The sequence below is a fragment of the Protopterus annectens genome, chromosome 8.part0, assembly GCF_019279795.1.
Source record: "Protopterus annectens isolate FY-2018-M chromosome 8.part0, PAN1.0, whole genome shotgun sequence".
Taxonomy (NCBI): Eukaryota; Metazoa; Chordata; order Ceratodontiformes; family Protopteridae; genus Protopterus; species Protopterus annectens.
Genome location: NC_056741.1, coordinates 157,143,314 through 157,169,088, shown reverse-complemented (window position 1 = coordinate 157,169,088; position 25,775 = coordinate 157,143,314). Strand labels below are relative to the sequence as shown.

At 37.2% G+C, this 25,775-nt stretch overlaps 1 protein-coding gene across 3 annotated transcripts in view; it reads left to right on the top strand.

Moving 5' to 3' along the window:
• LOC122808685 (solute carrier family 2, facilitated glucose transporter member 1-like) overlaps positions 1–25,775 on the top strand; it is a 621,069-nt gene that overhangs the window by 190,605 nt on the left and 404,689 nt on the right. For all 3 annotated transcript variants that reach the window (XM_044079667.1, XM_044079668.1, XM_044079666.1), the window contains one exon: positions 21,650–21,810. In XM_044079667.1, coding sequence (XP_043935602.1) covers positions 21,650–21,810 — 161 coding nt within the window. The remainder of the gene's footprint in view (positions 1–21,649; positions 21,811–25,775) is intronic.

Genomic DNA, 25,775 nt, shown 5'->3' with positions numbered 1-25,775 from the left:
TATATATATATAAAGACCATGCTGCTTGTACACAATTCTGAAACATATTGTTTGACTCTGCAAAGTCATGTGTGCAGCCTTCACAGGAAACATTAGTACTATAACTTACCTTTCCACCAAGAGTAGGGGTACAAAAGCCATCATGTATTAAGGGGTCTTCCATAAAACACAAATATATTAATGGCATCATTAGCATAGACCATGCATGAGGCATGCAGTGCAACACTCTGTCAGTACTCTCCCTCATGCTGAACGTCTTTTCTCCAGAAGGGCCATCCCAGTTTTGAAAATGTTTTTGTGCCTTCAGGTAATGTTTTGAAATGATTTTGAATACCATTTATCTAATCTGAGACTTTTGCACCTTCAGGTAATATGATTCTATGGCAGAGTTACTGTATAACAGGAAAACTGCATAGCAACAGGATGCTTTGAGCAATTTTGTTGTATTAGAAGGCAATAGGCTCTACTTCGCAGAAGTAAAAATTGTGTATGATAGCTAAGACAAACACTTCAATTTCAGAAGTTGCACTGCATGCCTGAATATATTTGGAAATATTACTCTAGCAACTCCTTCTCTGTAATAAAACAAAATGTTACTGATGCATATTTGTTCTTATCTGTTAACACATCCAAAAAGGTCAAGATTCCGCTGCACTTTAAGTTTTCTCAGCTGATTCACTTGCTCAAAGGACCTTAACCCAGTATGTGACATCAACAGAACTTGCTAGAGAGACAGATTTGTCTCACCTTTGGAACAAGCTTCCTGTTCATGTTAAGCAAAGCCTCTCATTGGTCCTATTTAAGCATAACTTCAACAATTGGATGGATGACCGGCAATTCACCCCAGGATTCCACCTGTGTCCCTCTTGGACAAGGGTAATAGGTATTGAGTTTAATGAACCAGACATTCTTGGGAACATGGATTGAACTTGGCTGAGTTTGTAATGGCCCTGGGGCTGTTAGCCTAGTACCCTCCTATGATCCTATGATCCTATGATTTTCTCTCTCTGTCTGTTTTAGGGTGGCCCCACAGTTGGAGAGATAGTACCCCATATACTGTTCAGTCCTGTAGATTTCTTTAACACCAACAGTTCTTCATTATATAGTACAGGACATGTCATTTTTGGATTGGTAAGTAGATGGTTTGTATAACAGCTAATCATCAAATATCACATACATTTTAAAATACAAGCTTCTATACACCCTCATAGTGTTGACTTGTGCCTACCCTTAGTTATAATTTGCCGCATAGTAAAAGTTTGAGCAAATTATCCTGGATTATAGAAAACTAGTCTGTCTTATTTCCTTCATGCAGTAAGTAAATATCAGTGGTCTTCATTTGTCTCCCTAAATTAATTTCATCATGAGCTTTGGAATTTTTACCTCTCTGCATGTTTTCCAAGTAGGTACATCTCTGGTGATATAAAACATTTTTTGACAGAAGATCATTTTCAGGGCATCACTCATTCTTGTGATGTAAATATGTAAATGTGGAAATAGCCCTCTATATGAGCAAGTATCATTACATGTTTCTACAAAGGTTAATAATACAACTGAAGCAATAACAGTAATTTTGATTCATACAGAGATTTTTATTCAAAGCCCTGAATTGTCTGAATTTGTTACTTTCCCAAACATCTCTAAAGATCATTTACTGAAAGCGCAAACGAAGACCAAAATAATTCCTCCATAGGACCTGACAATTTACCCAGTTGCTTAATTAATAGTGTTAAATATGCCTGTTACAGAAACACTCCTTAAACTATTTAACCTGCAGCAGCTCGAGAGACCTCAGAGGTTTCTCACCAGAAAAATTAAGGGACTTCAACACATGACCTACATGGGCAGACTGAAGGCCCTGTCACTATAGCTCGTGTCTTATAAGCTATTGAGAGGCAGCTTGTGCCTGGCCTACAGACCAGTCTCGGATCCTGCCCTATTCGAAATACTATACATCCAAAAAGTCAAATGGGACAAGATTCACTTGCTCTGGGGATCTTAACCTAGCCTGCAACATTAACATGACATGCTGGAGAGACACTTATGTCTCCCAGAGATTGCCACTCCTCTAGAACAAACTTCCAATTCACATAAAACAGACCTCCTCAATGACCCTATTTAAGTGTAGCTTAAACAACTGGATGGGAGACCGTAAATTAACCCTGGGGGGTGTCAATTATATCCCTCTTAGATAAGGGCAGTCATAGACTCACGCTGCAAATATAGACCATACAACTTGGTCAATAAGGGAACAAGGGTATAGCATGACTAGGCTTATAAAGGCCCTAGGGCCAATAGCCTAGTAACCTCCTCTGAACCTATGAACCAAAGTTTACCTATTGATTTTGTCCCTGATGAAGGGTGCATTGCAGTGGTGATGTGACTCCTTAAAAGAGGCCTTACAGCTAACTTGGGCAATTCCAGCCTATAAGCCTTAGAAGCCTCATCTGCAAAGCCATGGAACATATTACAAAAGACCTCATAATCTGCAATGCCAAGAATCTTGTTAGACTTAACCTCCAGCTGTTTGGCTTCGGGAAAGGTTAATCCTGTCTATTTATCCTGGTGAACTTCTTTGAAAGGGTTACTGACACTATAACATTGGCTGTGCAGTACATACTGTGTATCTTGACCTTGCCACAGCCTTTGATACCATTCCATATGCTGATGTTATGCAAATGCTAAATACTTTAAAAATCAACCCATACGTGGTAAGATGGATGCAAACTAACTGAAGGACAGAACCCACAAAGTGTGAGTTGCAGGTGCCTCATCAAAAAGTAGGACAATGACCAGTAGTGTCCCTCAAGACGTAGTGCTGGGACCTCTCATTTTGGTATTTGCTTCTTAGATCTCCAAGCTAAAAGCAAAGACCTCTGGCTAACAAAGTCTGCAAACAACTGCAAGCTGGAGGTTGTCATCAAGCCACCCTTTGATACCCAAACCCACCAGAACGAAATCTCATTAATAATCTTCCAGTGCTCTAAATGATCTAATACTACATGCTAAATAAACATAATATCATCACTTTTGCTAGGCTACCTCCTCCTGTCATTATACTGTACAGACAACACCCTACTGCAAAATGAAAATGTAGTTAGAGACTTGGGTACTTTAGTTGATGGCATTCCCTTCATTGACCATCATGCAACAACAGTTGTCAGGAAATCCTTTTATTTAGCTCAGCTAATTTCTAAAAAGGCAATCAAATCTCTTTTACACAGAATTGATCAGGACAGGTATTTGGTACAACACCCCATTTGGGATGTATATCACTAAAGATATCAAACAGTTAGAAAGATCCCAAAGGTTCCTAATCAAAAGATATCACTAGCCAAAAGTCAATGAGCTACAAGATGGGATAGAAGCTTTATTAGTTTATTCAGTATCTTACAGACTTTTGATCTGAGATCTCTGTCTTGGTCATTGTGCCATTAGAGACCCAATTATTCTGGACCTCTTGTTTCTCCACAAGTCCAATATTTCCTTGCATACTAAAACCAGGGGCCTAAATCTTCACCAACAGATAAATAAAAGATTTTGGTGGGACAGGTTTATATCCCACCTCCTCCAAAACATCTGGAATAAATTAGCTGTATGACTTATTATCTTTTTTTAGGCATAAGATAGATGACTGGACGGGTATCCACAAATTTACTCTGAGACCGAGTGATACGACCCTCCTGGAGAAAAGAGGTTCAGCCTGAGGGAGGGTACCAACAAGGCTTGTATGTTCATGGAACTCAATGGTTTTGGAATATCTAATTTGTGGATCTATAAACGTGCCTAGGAGAGAGGAGTGGATAAATATTCTTAGTTACTTAGCAGACACATTGCTGCATATATGTAGTGCTGTGAAGGTTTTCTGAAAGTCTGTATCTATAATACTTGCAGAGGAAAGTCCAACTTTAGAGACATTAAATATTACTCCAAAATAGAGTGAGGAATTATGCTAATGTTTTAGAGATTGGAGCATCATTCACTGGGCTGAAAACCTATACAAGACAACTGTTTTGAAACATAAGCACACTGAGTTCTTCACTTGTATGATTCCATCTTTTTATATTATTAAGTGGCTTAAGCCATAATGTTAAAAATTCTATTGTCAGATGAAACAGACAAGAGGAAGATACTGGAAACCTGTTCCTAAAGACTTTCAATAAGGGAAATTACTTGAAATGCTTGTATTTGTTAGGTGTGAGGCTTTAGGGAATTGTAAAATGCCTAACAGCTATTATAAAGAATAACAGAATACATGTTTTTAGTCACTTTCCATAAATAATCCGAGTCCATAGAATCAAAAGCTTTCCCAAAGTCAACAACAATGGAAACTGCAGTTTGAGCCGTAAATCCAAGAACAAAAACAGGAGCTGCTGAGTAAGAGCGTGGAGTATAACAAGCGAACAAACCAAATACAAAAAACTCCAAACTGCCACATCTTATAAAACTCAACTTTAATATAAATGGCAAGCACTTTCACAGTGTATAATACAATCTGGTCTGATGAGGCAGTATATTATACACTGCGAAAGCACAGTGTATAATATTGTGCAGTGTATATACACACTGCAAAAGTGCTCACCATTTATATCAAAGTCGAGTTTTACAAGTCATGGCAATTTGGAGTTTTTTTCCTATTTAGTTTGAGCAGTAATTATGCTGGGCTGAATTACAGTTACAAGTGCTTGTAAATGATCAGTGACGGAGCTTTCATTGACAAAACTAGCTTATGTGAAGCAGGCTAACCTATAAACAAAAGGCCTACTTTAATGGGCCATGATTTTTCATATACTTTCCCCTGTCCCATTTATGAATGGAACATACTGGGGAGTTATCTGATTTTTCACCAGATTGAACCTTTATATGAATACTATTTGGGCAAGACTATTTCCAGTTTGATGCCTGTCTGAATCCCAGGTGGACTTCATCCACTGACACAGGAAGGCACAAAGATGAAAAAGATTTTGAATCTAATTGATGAACATTCAAGAACTGTTGAATATGGTGCTTCCTTTCTGCTCTTTTATCTGTAATAGTAACATAGGAATCATACTGTTGAATATAGAAATCTTGAAATGTTTGTTCTTTGACCAAAACACTGCATAATATTTTACCCTCTTTGTTCTCAATCATAATAATGTTTTGTCATTTCTCCATTTCTTCAGCTTTTGGACCAGAATGCAGCCTATTCTATTTCATAGACCCTAGTATTACATTACTGTTCATTACAACAAATAATAAAAAGAGTTCTGACAGAACAGCTAGCTTAGTTTTCATAGTGTGAAATGCTAGATTTACATTCTCATTTTTAAACTTTATTTAGATTCAAAGCACAATGGGTATCCTTAAAACTGATTCTAACTCTTAAGGGAATCATATAATGACATAGACCATCATAGCCCCATCCTAGCAACCTGTAGACCCATTCATTTTTAAGTGGGGCAAGAGCCTAATGCTCCAGTCATTTTCTTCATAGGTGAGAGTCAGGAATAGGGAATAAACCGTCATTCATGTGGAGTTCACATTCCCCTTCCCATTGTGGCTGTGGTGCTTCCAGTAGCTACTTCCTATGAAGGTGAATGTGTGCCTGTCCACAGATGCCATTCCCATGGATCATTGCAGCACATTACCCTAACACATAATGCTACATGCCTCATCACTCAGACTCCTGTAGGGTTAAGTAGTGCAGTAGACTGTACCACCTACCTTCCTTTAGGATGATTGAACTGGTGTCTATCACTCAATCCCACCTTCTCCTGCTTGGCTGTTATAGTTTTCTGTGTTGTTAATTAAGCACTTTTGGTCAAGGCTTTATCCTTCCATGCCACATAGCTGGGTTAATGAGGGGAATGTTTTGACATGCAATTAATAATTTTTAAGCCTTAATTTGAATTCATGCCACAACTTGAAAATAAGCATGTTGTTATGAGGCTTGAGCAGCAAACATTGCTCCAACCCTTTAATGAAGTGTCCATATCTTGGTGACTTCATTAGGAGAGGACAGCAGTACTTCAGGTGTACATCATCATTCTAACTGGACAGTATTTTTTTATTTGCTATAAATGTCTGTGATGGACAGAGACTATAGTTTCTCAGTCTGCATCACTGACCACCTATTAATATGCATGACAGGGTGAAAGATCTTAAGAGTGTATGAAACATACACACTACCTCATGTTTTCACCATCAACTGCCATTACCCAAATATGCTTTACACTGAACTGATGCAGTACTGAGGTATAACCTCTGGTTTCCTGGGATTTCACTCACCTTATTCTCAGTCCAGTTCTTTTTAGTGTACTCTTACTAACAGTAATAAAGACTTAATCACAACTATTTAGCATACATGCTCACAAATAGTGTTTTGTAAGAGGGGATAATAATCTTCTAGTGATGTGCCTACTTCCTGTCTTTATGATAATGCTGCCCCATAGTACACCAGTGTAGCTCACCAAGTACAGAACTACTGTCCACTGCTAAAATGAGACAATGATGATACAGTCATTTAGGAATTATGGCTAAAACAGTCCCTGTTCAAAAGGCAGATGCCAATAGTTAATGATTTTGCTAATGCCATAGTAATATTCTTATGTACTAATAAATAAAACAGGATCTAAAAGCCTTTATATTTTTTTAGTAAAATGCTTCTCTTAATAGAAATCAGGCAATAGAGTTATAATAAATAAAAGAATACACCAACAGGTATATGGTTTCAATGGATGATAAAATAATAATAAGGTATTAAATAGGTAGAATGCAAGAGAAAAAAATAATTCTAGCTAACTAGAGATTACAATTATCTAACTATCAATGATTGTCATGCTTGTCATGATGCCTGATTGAGTGTAACTCCATGTACACAAGATACTCTAGCATCAAAGAAATTTCTTATCAAAATATCTGCCAGGATATTGTCAAACAGTGCCATCCCTGCTTGACTCTCTGCACCCCTTCCAGTCCAAGTGAACTCTTGCCTTTGGCTCCAAGAGAGTGCCCCTTCCATGTTCCTAATTGCAGATGACTGCTCAGGAACATTATGCTCCTCTCTGATAACTGCAGGTTTAATGGTAATTAAATGATTTATACTGTTTTACCATGTGGTCCACAGACATTTGGCATCTTCTTCAGAATTAATTTTATTGGTTTCCTAAGTACACTGATTGAAAAATAAAATGGCTGCAGTTCAGGCCATACTTAAAAAAGTGGGGGCATATTCAGGTATTCAGCCAGACTTAATAAAAACATTATTCCTGTTTTTGTAAACAGGTAATATGATTCTGTTCCTATATTCCCTCATGTGCCTGTAAAAATATTAAACAGCATTCCCTTCTTATGATTCTGTTGGCTATACCAAGAAATAATCATTGCCATAGCCTATGTGTGAAGAACAGATGTCACTGATTGCTTATTTGCAAAAAATTGGCTGCTCATGGATGAGACACAATTATCAGTTAGCTATTTTTAAATATTGACCTAAAATGTTGATACCACTAGACAAATATTACATAAATAACATTAAAATATCTTGCTGTGTATATAGCTAGTGATTCTTTATGGCTATAGCCCAGCTTAAAATGTGCTTAAGTTGCCTGTTTGGGGATACCTTCCTCTTCTTTTTCCTTGTTGTCTTTCTCTCATCTTGTCACCTTCTTTATTTGCTGAAATTTAAATAAATTTAAAATGAAGAAGTAAGGCATCATTACCTAAGAGGCAACAGACTGGACATCTTAAACAGGGGCAACCATCTCCAAGGAGAAATATTGTTGAGAATGTATAACCCAGAATCAGAGGGATTTCACACGTTGTTACACTAATTAAGCTAAATATTCATAAGCTGTATTAAAGCCTTTGAAACTTTACATTTTTCTCAGCAGTAGGTGTTGATTTAGCAAGATGGGGACTTCTGCTGATGATTTGTAGATATGGCCCCCATTTGCTCCAAAACCATAAAGAAAACTGGAGCATTAAAGTACAGACCAACTAATCTTTGTTGTTGTTGTATGCAGATTACAAATTGTGGAATTATAGTTCATGATTTGATCTAACAGAAAAGCTAAAAGTAAGGGAAATAAGCAACATAAAGATTGGTGACTACCCATTTTTGTACAATTCAACATGAGAAGCAAAGACGGCATGCCAGAGAACTGTGAAATTACCTGATGAATAACCAGGACAGAGTAATTATGAAAAACTCTGGTTAGACATCAAAGATACACTTCATAGTGAGGTAGTTAAAGTAAGCTTGCAACTTGCTTATTATATAGTGGAGACTAAAGAAAAAGAGGCAGTAATGGAGGAGCAGATGATATTGAAGAGTTATGTAAAGAACAATATTGATTAAAGAGAGAAACATCAATTTGTATTGTGAGGCCTTAAACTATTAAAAGCTAAACATTTTTTTAAGGAAGACAGGGCCCACAGAAAAAAATGTTAAATGATTGGAGTACAGGAAAAATACTATCTGGCAGTTAGGGCAGAGTGTTAAGACTATGAACTGCTGAAGAGCTGCTTCCAGAAGTCCAGGGTTTGATTCTTTCAGCCTCAGTTTGAATACTGAATGATCCTGAACAAGCTTCATAACCAAAGAGGACTCCTAGGCTTAATCTGAAACATGATTCACGAGGGTCAGTGCTCTAGATTGTTATCAAATAAAATTTGACAGGGCTCATACACCTTAGCAGGCTTGAATAACAAGTGTCTACAGTATATGTTGGTTAGATTTAAGACCAATACATTTAAAGACCTGAATTTGGCATTGCTGTGGAGGTTATGGAAGCTGGATAACACTGAGGGAAAAGATGTTTTTAACAATAACTATTATACTCAGGGAATGAAAGTACAATTTCTGCTTGCTGTAAGGGAATGTAGAATGACCATGCTTAAATTTAGAATTAACTATGTGGTGGATGCTTCAGATCAGATTTTCTTCCCCACGATATTTAAGATATCTATTTATATGCAAGAAGTTGTAAGAAAAAAATGAGAGTACAAGCCAAAAAGTATGGACAATGTGAGTAAAACAGGGAAAACAAGGAGTGGAGAAACATCTGAGACAGCAGATTAGTTTCATTTCATGGCATTGAATAAACTAAAAGAATTTAGAAGGTCTATGCATGTTGAAAGAACTGTCAATGTTCAAAATCCATATGCTGTTAATACAAAGCTGCATGACTAGGGACATGAATAAATGTGCTGAATGACTGAGAAATAAAATAAAAATGGTGTCTCCGAAAAAAAAGGCATACATACATCAATAATACTAAGCTCTCATTTGTCAAATCTGAAACATAATTGTATTATATAATTTATATTGTCTATCTTGTGTTCTTTTATTACCATCTTTGCAATAACCACAAACTATACTTTCCACTTTAACCTCTGCTCCTATTTTCATAATACTTTGTTTTTTTTAAGTATCACACAGTTTATCCACTCTCAGACACTCATGAAAGACATGTGCCATTGTTTCTAACTTATTGCATTTTATATATGTGTTATCCATTGCTTTAGGTATCATCAAAACTTTTACGGGTAGTACTTTTACGGGTAGTTTTTTAATCATTAGTCTCCACGTAAAATCATATCCTTCCTCACATTCAGCAAATCTTCTTCTCCTTTTCCTAACAGCCTCTTTCACTTCCCTTTCCAAGTTCATCATAGGGATCAACATTGTAATATTTTACCATAAATCCTTCATGCTGTATTTATTATTTTGCTCAACTTTTCTACATCACTCTTCCATTCTTTCATTTTTTTTAATTTCCTCATGTCTCCTTTCCCTTTTTCCATTTGTTTGGCCCCTTTTATTTCTTACCGCATTTCATTATATTTTATTTCTAGCATTTTACTGAGATTTTTTAACTTTTCATTTTTTTTCTTTCCAAAATCCACAGCAAACATAAAGACACATTCTTCTGTTCAATACCCCTTTCTCTGTTTTATTGTACACCATCCTTCTCTTAACTGAATTCAGCCTCCACCTTCATACAATACTGTACACTATCTATAACAACTCTTTTTTTCTAAGTCTCAAGGAAATGCTGCAACTGATCCTTGATAACTCAATATACCTAGAGTAATAGTATTTATTAAATATACATTATGCTTAAAATGTAGCATGCATAACACTGATTTTATGTATTTCTTCTAATACCCTTCTCCAGTTTCTTTGTATACCTTCATATTCTCCAAAAGTTATTCACAGTATTGCTATTTGTTTTTAAAGTAAAATAAAATCCTGCCCTGTTAATCACTTCTCCCACACCTTTACCTTTTCCCTGTTAGTACACAACTCAACCCATCTCAAGCATTTTTCTACTTTTCTGGCTATGTCTAGTTTCCATTACTGTGTTTCCTTTCATTACCACATCATCTGCATATTACATAATTAAAGCTACTTTCCTTTCCATTCATAGTTATATTTTCCTTTCTCCATCTCCTTTTTATGTATCTTATCATCACATTCATTATTAATGCAAAAACATGCTACTTAAGGGCTTCCTTCTCTGACTTCTCTTTAAATTTTCATTTACCCTTCAACAAGTCATTAATAATCACACTTACTGCACTGCTTTCATATGCATACCTTATAAAATAACTGCTTTTCTCTATTATATGCTTCCACACTATTCCATAATTGTTCTCTCTTAATATTATCATATGCCTTGTCTACATTCCTTTATATTATATAGTGTTTCTTTAATTAACATAAGTATATAATTTTTCTTGTATCCCTTTAAATCTATAGATTCCTTCCATCTACTTCTTTTCTAGTACATTCTCCAATTTTATCTGTATTCCTGTCATTATTAATTTATAGTCCACATTCATTACTGTAATTGGCCTCAAATTAAGTACATTTTCCACTGCCTTGTTTTCAAATCACTTTAATTAATGTTTGACATATCCTTCTACCCATAAACCCTTTTTCTTTCATGCATTTATCAACTTAATTAATATTTTCTTCTGTTCTTCATCCATTTTTTATAAAACTTATAATCAGTACTATCTGTCTCAGGTGCTGATTTTCATTAACTTTAAGTATCTTTTCTACTTCTTCAGTTATCTCTTTCTTTAGCTCTCTTCATGTTCCCCTTCTAATAATGACCATGTCACTGAAACAATGTTTTTCTATTTCTCTGTTTTCCTCATGTTTTATATGAATGCCATCCTGTTCCATTTTGTCTTGTCTTTTAACTTTCTTCCCTTTTTGTGTCATTATTCCTTCTAATATCTTTTGCCTTATAACATTCCTTCCTAAAAAGAAAAAAAAAAACTTTCTTTTGTTCCTTGTACCAGAAACTGTTTTATTTTTGTTCATATAATTCTCTTTTTCTTTTAATATGAATGTCATTATTGCCTTCTAATATCTCCATCATATCTTCTGCTGGGTGTCCAAATCTGACCATATCTTTTTTTTTAATATACCTTTTTACATCTAAATAAACCTTTTTTTAATGTTTTAATATTCAACCCACTACTTTGCCCAACTTTTATACATGAATCTCACTTATATGCTCTTTCCACAACATTTTTGTTTCAATACCAAATTCTTCTCTAATGTGAACACTGTTTAAATTATTTAATCCTTTATCTTGCTTAATGCACTCATTTTCTTATTCAAATAGTTACTCTAACCTTTCTTCCTTTCATTTCTCCCATAGTATCTGAAAACATTACATCTATTGCTGTTCTTACATTGCTTTTCCTATATAAAATTTATATTTTCCTATTTTCATTTCACCCACTATTATAAATTCTTTCAATTCTTTCAATATATTCATTACATTTCTATGTATTTTGAAGTCTTAATCTGTTTCCAAACATCACAATTAAAATCACTAAACTTACAATTAAAATCACTAAACTTAATTAAACTCACATTGTTTCACATACAGTTTTATTAGTTCAAATAATTCTCCCTTTTCTTAATGCATCTATAAGCATATACAAGAATAATTCTTATTATCATAACTTTTTCCTTATCCAGGATTTCACTAATATATGATCTACCACTTTAACAATTTTTTGCTTACACAAAATGGTGATACCTACATATCTTTCCACCACCAAATGAAACACAATTTTCTTCCCCAATAACCCTCCAAATTGTTCTCATTTTTCTTTCTTTAAAATTCTTAACATCTACTAGAAACATTGTATCATTTTCAAGGCTATAACCTCATTTATAAATCCTAAATCTTCTCATGTCATTCATGAAGCTATTCATAATAATGGGCACAATATTTAAATTATCCATTTCCTTTCTTTGTTTCCTTTAAAATTTGTTCATTAAACTTTTTTCCTGTGTCTCACCCTTTTTCCAGTGAAATTCTTGTAACCATCTTACATCCTCCTCTTCCTCGGTCTCTTCACTTCCCAGTTTCTTATATTTATTTTTAATAAAGGAACTGATTTTACACCTTCCACACCCTATTTTTGTTTTGCCTTTTCTTGTTCTTCTTCTACAACTCCCTCTTTGTCTGTGTGATCAATAACTTCATTTTTATTTTGTATTTTCATTTTCACTTTCATTTATCTCTTCTTCCTTAACCTAACAATCACATTTCCCTCTTTTCCCCGCAATCTAAACATGTCCTTTTTCTACATTTATAACATTCCGTAACTTTTCCTGCAATATGCCCTTTCTTTCCACATTGCATGCATCCTCTCTTATTGCACTGACTGATTAAGTGTCTTACAGCCCCACAAAAAAGTTTTCAGCTGTTCCCATTATCTCAAAACCCCTCTAATAGCATCAATATTAATTCTACTGAGAAATGCTGGATTTTGCCATTTTCCATTTTTAAAGTTACATCCCGTTCCCATCTGTCATTTCATATTCCTCTATAATTTTTCACTTTTACAAACTCCTGTACATTTATATATGTATTTTTAAATAGTTTTCCAAAGCCTCTTTTCCAATATCAACCCTAAATTGTACAGCCACTCTTTTCTTTAAGTCTCTATTTTGTGCTGTGCAAGCAAAATTATTCCATGGAATGTCATTCTCTTTCATTTCATATTCATTAAGGAACTTTTCCATCCCTTTCCCATTTTCATATATTTATTTAACATTTGTTTACTGGGAAAGCCTGATTAGGACAGAGCCCATTTTCACCTGAGGTACAGGGAGAAATGCTCCAGACACATGTCTAAGGAATGTGGGAGGAATTCAAATCACCTGGAGGAAACCCATGCCAATGCAGGGAGGACAGGCAGACTCCACACAAAAAGCAACCCAGCTGAGAATTGAACCAGAGAACCTCTTGCTGTGAGGCAACAATGCTAACCACTGAACCACTGTGTCACCCTAACACTTGCACCACTGCACAGCACCATATGGTGTCACAAAGTATTTTTTCCTAAGAAAATGAACAAAATTACATCTGGTGCCTTTATTCATAAAGGCATGGTTAAATTGTCCCAACTATTTCCGTCTAATGTTTGTTCTATTTTAATTGTATTCTTACTATTTCCTTTTCTGTTCTATTAAATGTCTATTCTCCTCTTTCTCTGCTACTCTCACTGCCATATTCACATACGTCCTACTCATTCCTTGCTCCTTCTTGACTTTCATTAAATTCCACTAACTCCTTCTTTCTTGGATTGGTGAATTTTGTCCGTTATTTCTCTAGACAAAACCTCTTACCCATTTTCTTATTCTCCATCCTTCAGCATTTCTTTAAGTACTTCATGCCATAACCCACCCAGCTGCAGGGTTGTAATTGTATTTACTACTTCCTGTGTCACCGTCTCATGAATTTTTCGGACTCACTTTCACTAAATAGGTTTTGCTGAAACAAAACCTTCAAATCTACTAAATGTCCGTTATTACGATTGATCTTCTTCTCACTCTCCATGTCTTCTAACTCACATAGCTCTGCCATACTGTTCCTTCTGTTTCTCTTGCCAAGCAGTACTGCACTACAAATGGGGGATTTGTACAGTAAACAATAAGTAGAGAAGGTCTCCTGTTACCCTGTCCACGTTTCTCCTATTAGTATAAATAAAACCTTGTGTCTACTCTGAAAAGAGGCTACAAGCCTAGTGGGTCTAACCTGATAATCAAAGGATGAACACAAATGAGTAATGTGTTTATTGGAATTCTGTGTTTGTGGGGCAGGAAATAATTTGCACCGATAAAACGATGTGCTGTTCTTAAAGAATGTGCACTGATTGCTAGATGATCTCTTGCATTTGTAATGCATAGTCTGGAGATGTGCCATTATTGAATGATTTTGTCAAGTTTTAGCAAACATTATTGTCTTTTTAAGGTTTACATATAATTCTTCAGACAACGTTATTAATTTTTTGGATGACACCTTTTCTAAAACAATGAACTCAACATTTTTTGAATCAGACATTTTAACAAAATCCACATTTAATAACTCATATTTACATTTAAGAGAAATCACCTTTACAAAATGAAAACAAATATCTTCAAAGGTCAGATTGCAAGATTGTCCAGGATTATATTTAATTACACTAGGTTTTTATGTGAGATGTATGTTTAAAAGGCATGTTTATGCAAAAGTGTTATTCAGTTGATTTATGTGACAAAATTATTTCTGAGGTTATTGATAAAATAACCTAAATCTTTTACATCCATTTAAAGAAAGCCCTTGGAAAACAATAACAAATGTATTAGGGGGTCATAATATAAAAGATTATGATCGGGTTACCGATTGTTATTATAGGTTCATACTAGGCTATCTGCCCTAGGGCATTTCACCACCCATTTTAAATTAATTTTGCTATGCCCTTTTTCGAGGTTAGTATACTGTGCCTCTGTCTAATAGTGACACAAAAGTGATACCTGGGGTAAACCTACGATCTCCCATCCACTCATCAAGATTCCTCTTGAAGAGAGTCAATGAGGGACTCTGCCTAACCTAGACTGGGATTTTATTCCAGAGTGAAGGGAGCCTCTGGGTTATGAATCTGTCCCTCCAGCATGTCCTATTTATTTCAGTGCTGAGGTTCAAGTCTCTCGAGTACGTAGCTTGATGGGATTTGGATTTTCTGAGGTGCAGCATGTCCATTAATTCCAGGTTGGACATGGCTTTATATGTCAGGCACAGATCGCCTCTGAGCAGGCGGTATGCCACTGAGTAGAGCTGGAGTTTCTTTAACCGGGCAGCATATGGCATCTGTTTGAGACCTATGATCCTCTTGGTGAGGTACTTTTGGGGTCTTTCCAGTTGCTGCAGGTGTCTGGTAAGGTACATCCCGAAAGGGGCATTGTACTCAATTATGGGCCTGATGAGGGATGAGTAAAGAGGCACGATGACCTCCCCTGATCTAGATGTGAATCCCTTCATGATTATGTGGGCTATATAAAATGTTTTTCTAACCACTTTGGCCATGTAGTTGTCAAATGAGAGATTGCTATCAACTTGGGTCCCCAGGTCCCTAATTACTTCTTTTGTACTTAATGGATTACCACCTATGTGGTAATTTGTGGGCACTTTATTTTTGCCAAAGGGGATGACTATACACTTTTTGGCGTTTAGCTTGAGGCCATGGTTCTGGCACCAGTTGCCTGTTTCTATGAGGCCCTTTTGGAAGATGCTTGTGTTGGCTGCAGAGTTGATTATGGCACCCAGTTTGCAGTCATTTGCGAACTTAGTCAGCCACATTCCTTCCGTGTTGGCCTGTACCTCCGAGAAATATATACCGAACAAGAGAGGTCCCAGGACTGAGCCTTGTGGGATGCCACTTGTAACTGGTTTGGAGTCTGACATGGCTCCAGCAATTCTAACCATGTGGGTTCTGTCCTTGAGCCAGTTTGCAACCCATCTAGTGACATAGGGGTTTATATTTAAGCTGGTAAACTTATCTATAATGCCCGAGTGGGGTATTGTATCGAAGGCTTTTGCGAGGTCCAGGTAGGCTGTGTGGACCACCTTCCCCTCGTCAATGGCCTTGGTGACTGTTTCAAAGAAATCAACCAGGTTTAAGAGGCAGGATCTGCCCTTAACAAAGCTGAACTGGGTTGGATCCAGTGTCTGTAGGTCCCCAATATCTTTATTTATGAGGTCCATGATGATCCTTTCCATAGCTTTGCAGACCAAGCTAGTCAGGCTTATGGGGCGATAGTTTCCAGGATCTGTTGAGGCACCACCTTTGTGGAGAGGGACCACTGTTGCTGTACGCCACTCTTTGGGTACATATCCTGTAGTAAGGCTGAGATTGAACAGTAATTTTATGTTTGGGTTTAGCTCTTCTTGGAGTTCATGTAGGACGCAGCCCAGGACACCGTCTGGTCCCATTGATGCTGTGTTTTTTGCTTTGGAGAGGGCAGCTCTTACCTGAGCATCTGAGATGTCAGGGGGGCAGCACTCTGCTGGGATAAATATTTGCTCTTTTGGTGGGGAGGGGGGAGAAGTATGCGCTGAACCTGTCAGCTAGGATGTTGGCAATGTTTGTGGGTTTGGTGTATTTTTTGTCATTTTTGGACTAATTCTGAGCATATCTGGGAATTCCCACCCAGGTTCCTAACATAACTAAAGAAAGCCTTGTGATTATCCTTAGTGTCCTGTGCAATTTTTCTCTCGAAGCTGGCCTTAGACGATTTTATGAGTGCCTGTAATTTTTTGCTAATACTGATCAGAGATGCCTTCCTTTTGGGATTTTGCTCATCATGTAGTAGCTTCCTCCTTCTATTGTATAGTTTGTTTATGGCTGGGGTCCACCAGACAGGATGTCTGCCTTTGGAGGATTGGGTCTTGGTTTTATTTGGGATTGCATGATCCATGCATTCCTGAAGGTGTTCATAGAATGCGTTTATAAAGGATTCTGCGGTCTTGGCTGTATTTTCCACAGGCACGGGGGCTTTGAAGGATTCCACCTCGGTTTTGAGGAGTGTGAAATTTGCTTTAGAGAAGTTTTTCACTGTGGTTTTCAGGGCAGGGGGTGGAGTCGGGATGTGAATATCCAGTGAGATTAGTTTATGGTCTGATCTTACCAGTGAGGGATACACTTCTGGTCTGGAGCATAGAGTCCCCATGTTGGTGATGATCAGGTCCAGTATGTTTTCCCCTCTTGTGGGAGTGGTAACAAGTTGTTCCATAGCATTTGAGTTTATAAATTCTAGGAACCTTTGGGCTAGGGTATTGGAGCTAGAGTAATGCTCCCAGTCTACATTTGGGTAGTTGAAGTCACCCAATATAATGGTGTTTGGAGAGACCTTCTTATTTTCCAGTGTTCTTAGGAAGGCCGAGTGGGGTTCCTGGGTTTGGGAGGGTGGTCTGTAGCAGGCTATAAACTGGAAGGCAGTTTTACCCACTGTTAGTTGCACATGGATAGTCTCTGATGCTTCGTGCTGTGCCACCAACCTGGAGGTGTGGGTATCTTTGACGAATATTGATACTCCCCCTCCTTTTGTGGTACGGTCCAAGTTTTGGGGCCAAAAAGCATGGTATGAGGTATAACCTGGTAGTGCTGGGGTGATCCCAGGAGCCTTGAACCAGGTTTCTGTTACTGCACAGATATCGATGTTCTCCATGCTAAGGAGAGTATGTGTCTGAGATATTAAAAGTTGGTATTGTTGGCACAAACAGCTGTACAGCTTTACATGAGCCCAGTGAAAGGGAACCAGCTTGTTCCCACATATGTCTTTAGTGAGTGTAATGTAGAGAGCATACAAATACAGAGTTTAAATTAACCTGTTTCATGTTCTGTTGCTGTTATTTACACTTAGATCTCAGTTGAATAATACCCTGGTTCAGAGCTACCATAGTGCCAGACACAATGTTAACAGTATAAAGGAAGCTTAACAATTGTTAAGTACCCTTATAAGCAAGCAATTATGCCCAACAGGGGGGGGGTGTTACTATGTAAATAACGCCCACTCATGGGTATTATGAAGGCCTCTACACCCCAGGAAGGACATTATTTACATAGTAATACACACCTATTATTGCATTTAGAGAATGGTCTGTCTGTAAAATTGTGTTTTACTTACTTATTTTATTTTTTTATTTTTACTATATAAAATAGTTCCTCCATGTAATGTTTCAGATTTGCTGTAGTATATGTAAATGGTTTTGGAGCAAGCATTTTACATCCAAACTATAACATTTGTTTTAAAATATCCAGATATTTACTTTATTTCTTGGCCCCTTACTCCTAAGATGTTTGGTTTGTCACCAGTCATTGAGGATTGACATCACTAAATAATGACATACATTTGAGTTTCGGACTTTATTTCCTTCAGAAAATTCATGCTAACACAAATCCTGATATTTAAGAAACTTTTTATTTTTACGAGAGCAATAAATAAAATATCTTCCTATTGTGAGCCTTTACTCCCCCTTAATTTTAGGCTTTATCCAGATTTCTTCAGCAAAGAGGTTGAGAGGTATGTAAACCTCTTTACTGCTGCTGCCAGTCAACAGTTGATCTCACTCTCTATCACACACACACTTGCGCTTCTGAAAATGCATGCTGACACCAATCCTATTATTCAAGAAACTTTGTGATTTGTATAACAGCAATATTTAAAAATATGTTCCTATTTTGAGTCTTTGTTCCTCTTCATTTTAGGCTTTATCCAGTTATCTTGAACTAAGAGGTTGAGAGGTACACAAACCTCCTAAACTGCTGCCATTGCTTGATTGCTTTAACTCTTCACACACTCTCTCATACATACACACTTTTCCACTTTCATGCATGCAAGCACCCATACACTCTCACATACAGACAGAAATATAAACACACACACACACACACACACACACACACACACACACACACACACACACACACACACACACACACACTCTTCTGCTTTCATACATGCATGCATGCATTAATTCACACACGCAGAAAGAAACATAAACACACACATGCACACACACACACACACACACACACACACACACACACACACACACACACACACACACACACACACACACACAGGTTTTTCTGTTTCATTTAGTGTTTATTTTTACACTCGCTAACAGTAAAGTCCTGCTTAAGGAATATAAAATAATAGCTCGACTGATCTCTGTCTTACTCTCATATACTCACACACACAGACATAAACACATGTACACATAATTTTTTTATTTTAATTTTCCTTTCTTTTTTTTTTTTCAACTTGCTAAACAGCAAAAAAGCGCAGCTTAGTGAGAGTAAAATAAAGGCTGCCATTATGTTGCTTTCAGTCCGAGCTCCACAACAGCTTGATATGCTGCCATAAAACGACAGACTCGTTTTTCAGCGAGCATTACCTGTAGAGTAACAGCCTGCTGGAGAACGGTCATTGTCCGATTAGCATGGCAATCTACAGGTTGTCTATTTAAGTGTTGTTAAAGTCAAGTCTCACACTATAATAACACTAAACCAGAATGTTATTTAATTGATATTTGAGCATAATAACAGGGCTCCATGCCCTACAATTCTTTTAAAAAAGCAATGGTATTGAAATGTTCCATTAACTACAAGGATATGAAAAACATTGTTAGGCACCATTAGCAGATTCTTAGTATGTCAGGGAACCTTGCTGAAAAATTAGGAAATAAACCAATATTTATTTATAAAAAAGGATCCAGCATCAAGACTAAATTAGAATGCATTACCCCCTCATGTTATAATAGATCTGCAGATATGTTCCAGTGTGGCCATTGTAGGCAATGTAAATACATTTACAACAGCAACTTTATTGTGTTTGGTGGTGATAACAACAAAACCTGGGCATTACAATTGTGAAACATCAGGAGAGGTTTATGTTGCTCTCTGTCTTTCTTGCTCAGCTTTCTATGTGGTCAAAACAGAAAAAGAACTTAAAACAATACTTAGCACATTTATGACATAAAAAACAAATGCAAGATCAAGTGTGTTCATTTTAACAAGTTCTTATTTTATACTTTGCAAAGAGTAAATGAAAATGTGTGGTGGGGGGCTGAAACAACCATTTCTTATTCAGGAAATTATGGTGGCAATTGATATTGGGAGCAGATAAACTGCCTGGTATAAGTGACTGTTCTGGGGATTCATTAAATCTCTTTCACATTGCTTTAAGGACCATAGTAAAATGGACCTGTTAATATGATGCTATATTTTGTGATTTGTAGACATGTTAGCCTCGATGAGGAAACACCTCATTATTGGCTCATTTGCATGTCTATGAAGCTCAGTTAAGTGCATGTCAGCACTCCCCATAGTAGTTAATTTTGGCAGCCCTCACTGTGTAAGAAAAAGTAATCCTCCCCCACCTCAGTCATTCTCCCACTTAAAAAATTACACATTCAAATAAAAACACACACACACAGATATATACACAGTGCCTTACTCACCCAGTTGCAGTCATCCATTTATCCATCCATTAACACACACACACACACACACACACACACACACACACACACACACACACACACACACACACACACACACACACTCAGTCTGACATGCAGCCCCTCACATACACACTCATACATCTCCCAGCTCTACCTTATCCCTAACTCCACAGTACTTACCTCTTTAAAAATGGCTAACCACTGCATTTTGTCCATGTTCACTACTGTGACATGGTAGGAACAGCCATGCTAATGGCCAAATGAGTCTATGAATTGCTCAGCTCATACATTCCTTGCTGGAGGGGGTTCCAGAGAAGAGAGCACATGGCTAGTTAATATATCCCTCTCCCCCGTCTGCCTCATTAGCATACAGTACAGTCGTGGAGACAGCTGCTGCACATCTTCATGGAAACGCAACATATTAGGGCTTGCAGTAAGCTTTATCATGTCATCCCTTGTGTCTTTAAAAGGTGTTATGAGCTTAGTCATTATAATATTAACAGCTGATTGGTTGCTTTAATTCACGAGACAGGTTATAATTTATTATTTAGTATGTTTTTAAATGACTGCATTTTAAATTCTGAAGAAGTCCTTGATTTGCTTGAGACAAAAGTACTTGAGGTTTAAATAAATTCTTGAGAGAGAACTGTGTTTCTGTTGATTTATCAGATTTTTATCATACTCCGTTCAGGCCTTTGCAGACTGCTTGTGTTTGTTTTTTATTAGCATTAGAATGGAGGTTTTAAAATGAAATTGCAAGGATGATAGATGACTATGAAGTATAAATTATTCTTGGGGAAAAAATCACGGAAAGAAACTACTGATATGTAAATGTGAGGTACAGGAAAAGGCGCAGCTCTACTAAAAATAGGGCATTACTGCTGGAAATTACCAATCAACAAATGACTACTGATGTGTAAATGTGAGGTACAGGAAAAGGTGCAGCTCTACTAAAAATAGGACATTACTGCTGGAAATTACCAATCAACAAGTGCAAGCAAAAAAATGTTGGGAGAGTGACCTAATGGTTCATAAGGTGCAGGGTTTGAGTCTCACAAGGGACAATTGGCTAAGCTTAAAATAGCTTGCAAGGGCAGTTAGCTTAGTATGAATTTATTATTATTATTATTATTATAAATAAATGCATCCACACGTACGTAAACAAATGCATGAATACACCAGCAGTTAAACAAGCATGTAGGCTGATAAACTGTCTGTCAGTCAGATCTATGACAATGGTAGACAGACATTAAATAACTAGGTCATGCCAATTCTGTGTCACACTCAGCCCATGCAGGATCCACTTAACAATTTATTTTTCTTGCTTTTTTTGTATGTAGGTCATTGAGGATTTCTTCAATGAGACCTGGGCGTTCCGTTATGAGAAGCCAGTCCCACTGCCCATCCTGTCTGTGCTTTGGTCTCTGACAGTCAGCATCTTAGCACTGGGAGCAACAGCAGCAGTGCTGAGTGTTAGTTTGTTTGCTGATAACTTAGGAAGGTAAGAGACACACTGGTATTTATTTAGATTTCTGACATATCTATGACATTGCATTTTCTGCTTCTAGTAGTTTATCATGCTAATTCTTCATAGCTCCCAAAGTATTTGTCCCCTACTTTCCCCAAAGAGCGTTCTCCATCCCCATGATGACTTTGAGTATGAGCTGACCACACATCTCCTACATTCTGTAAGGATGACTAAAACCAGCCTTGCTTGTTAAGACTAGTGTCAGTATATGGTTTAGTGAGAAGGCTGTTTGATAATACTCTGTTAATTTGTGAGCTGTTTTATGTAACAGGACACAGATGACTTCCTTTCCTGATACAGTGTTTTTTCAGCTACTATAGTGAGGAATTTATAGGCTGTTAGTCTGTTTACCTGTTCTTATATAAATATAATAAAATTGAATCTTAAGTAGCAGAGGTTAGAATTCACTGTAATTATACATTCAGATGCAACTTGCTGATGTAGTCCTGCTCTGCAAGTGTCCTCTTTGGGCCTTGGGACATGTATATTTTTTAGCACTTTTATGATCCCCAGTGCCAGATGTCCACACTAGGTCTGCCAGATTCTCTGATTCTCTTTCAGCCTTCCCCATAATTCCTGGGACTGGTCATGGAACCTAAGGACATCCTGGGGGTCTTGGCTATGAGCATCAGCTGGAGGGTTACATTTTAGGCATAGCCCCATTGCAAGCCCTTCCCAGTTGCAGTCCTATGGTTGCATACAAGAGGAGAGCTTACAATGGGGACATGCAACACCATAGTTGCAGCAGAGCCATGTCCACCACTCTTTCCCCTCCTTGGACTATGCCCAGGAGCATGATGTCCCCACCCTCAACTAGGGATCGCTGCAGGGAACACCCACATAACTTCCTGCTGCTGCTCCATGAGTCACCCAAGCTGCTAATCAAGCACAGGTCAACTGGCTCATAGTCAGGGCTGTATTCCTTTGTGCCTCTGCCACATGTTGTGGGACATCTACTAGAACATTTACTCAGGGACAACATTTGATATTAGAGACAGAAAACTTTTATTTATTTTCTTGCTCAAGAGGCAAGTAAAGTGGGCAACTTTCGTCTTTTTTCAACAGTGTCCTTGTTACACTTACAATAGAATAAGTTAAACCAGAAATAGCAACAAAGGTAGAATAAATATGGACAGAGTGTCCTGAGTAAACAGCATTTGGCACATTTTGTAAAACACATTTGCAGCTGCAAGTACAGACATAATACTCTTATTCTAATATCGAACAAAGAGTCTCTAAATGAGCTTGACCATATGCAGATGATTTAAATTTGCTAGGAGTTATTCTGCCAAGCTGTATAACTGTGCTAGTCCCTATCCCCATCCAATGGTGACTTGTTTCAAATGTTCAGAGAATCAGTGCAGGCCTAGAACTAGGTATATTTTGGACTCAGTAATGTAAGCTTACTGTTGGGACTATGATACATCCTATGATCTATCGTTGATATGAAAATTAAAGACATAGCTTATTACCCAAACTTCTGAAGTACATAGTTCACAAAAATCTTATATCTAAGTTAGAAGGGTTTGGTCTGCTTTTAAATAGCCAGGCAAGGTTCAGCTATGGAAGGGTAGTGGCATTGTTCTTATAAATGTCATGGCCCTCATCCTGGACAAAACAAAGGTAGCAATGTGAATGCCATGTTCATAGACCTGTCCAAGTCCTTAGATACTGCCACCCATGACTTCCTGAATGACATGCTGAAGACTATTGTACTGATTGACCTATCCTGACAGTTGCAAGGGCAGAGATTCATGGTAGTGCATTGTGCAGCCTATCTCTGGAGCTCTGGCACACTCATTAATTCAAATTCTAGCCCTTGGCAGTTTTGTGAATAAAAAAAAAGATATTTGCTGTTAGTAATTAACATCACTATCTCTATGATCTCTAGCAGATGCCATATAAGGTACATCAGACAGCTTACTGGAGAATACGATGGTCTTGGAGTGGTATGGTCAAAGCTAACTTCATGGGGAGGTCATTACAATGACCATTCAACAACCCAAAGAGCCATAGTGGAAGGCTGACATAATGACTAAGGTGTTTACCTTACGAACACAAGGAGCAGGGTTTGATTCTCACATGGGGTAAATGGCTAGGCTTAAAATGGCCCACAAGGGCAGTTAGCGAAATAATAATCTATGAACCTATAACACTGAAGGCAAATTGGATGTGCTTACTTCATTGGTGGTCAAGATATTTAGGAAATGACCACCATCAGACAAGAAAACATGGCTCACAAAGTGACTCTAAAAGGATATGTGTTACAGGTTGCTTCCCTGAGGAAGTCCTAATCTTATAGGATAGCCAAATCCAAAAAGATGCAGGCAGTCACAAAAAGACCACCAATGGCTAATCACATAGCTACGAAAAAAAAAAAAATGACTGGAGGTGGTAAACAGGCACTGAAGGAATAACCCTTTGCTTGGTTGGACTGAAAGGCATTACTAAGGGGAAGAATACATGCCAGTTTTTGATGAAGTTCTAATTAAAGGATAAAAGGAATAAAGCTACATCTGCGTGATCTTATACTTTTTATTACGACTTAACATGCATTTGTTTAGTTATAAGTTTATGTTAATGCATTTTATGGTCAGCAGTTTTGGATTTCTGATTAGAACTAACATGGTAGAAAACATTCTTGTTGTATTCTTGGACCTCAGTCTGGTAATTCTGGAAGGGCCAATAATTTCTAGTCTAGTATTTCTTATAGAATTAGACTAGGTCCACAGCTACCTAAAAATGCAACCATACTGCAAGACATCAAGGAATGGGTTTTGCACTTCAAGTTGGTTCAAGATTTATCAATCACAACCACATCTAAAAATGAGAAGTTTTTTTAAATTCAGCCTGTAAAACTATGTCAAGGACTTGGAGAGAGAAGAGTGATGGGTTAAGGGACAGAATAACTTTGTTGTCTATGAGTCCCGATTAAATACTGTCACATGTGAAGGACTTGGAGAGAGAAGAGTGATGGGTTAAAGGACAGAATAACTTTGTTACCTTGTTACCTATGAGTCCTGATTAAGTACTGTAACAAAGCTATACATTGAATAATTGTATTTATTTATTTATTTTATTTTAGTTTAGTTTAATTTACATTTTTTTGACCGGGCTAGTCTAACTGGATACATGTCCTTTTTCAGTAGAGGCCCAGGAAGAAAAGCTCCAAACTGTTAAAAGAATGTTAAAAGAATATATATATATATATATATATATATATATATATATATATATATGTATATATATATAATCTGTAATGTACAACAACATACATGTAATATTGAACAGAGGATTTCAGATAATATTGATCACTTCACTGTTAGCACAGTCTTTCAGTTCATTTCTATTTACAGAGCAAGTTAAAAGTGTTTTTAAGATAGTATCGGGTTAAAACTCTTCAAAAACAAATAATCATTATATCTTGCTTACTTAGCTTACATTCTAATTTCTTCAGAAATAAGTAACAAGGAGTGACAGGTAGAATGGAAGAGGAAGAAAAGGGATTGAGCATGGCAGTTACAGTAAAGGTTAGTCAGGGTTACAAGACGGACAGAGCCAGTGTGATTTAAGAATGATTTTGAGCTTTTGATTGAAGATAGTACGGGAGGAAAGTGATGTTAGATCGCTAGGAAGAAGGTTCCAGGGTCTCCCAGCTGTATTTGAAAAGAGTCACCAGCCAGGTTTTTGGATTTGCTTATACTAACTAGTAGTTTATTAGAGGAGCGTAAGGTGTTCAGGTTTATGTAAGGAGTGACAAGGGAAGATAGTGTTGGAGTATTATGAGGCTGGTACAGGGTCTTATGGATAATTGTAAGTTGGTTAAACATAAGCTGATTCTGGAGTTCCAGCCAACCTAGTTGTAGATTTTGGCAGTGATGGGATCGGAAGGGTTTTCCAGTGGCAAATCTGGCAATGTTGTTGTAGGATTTAGCCAG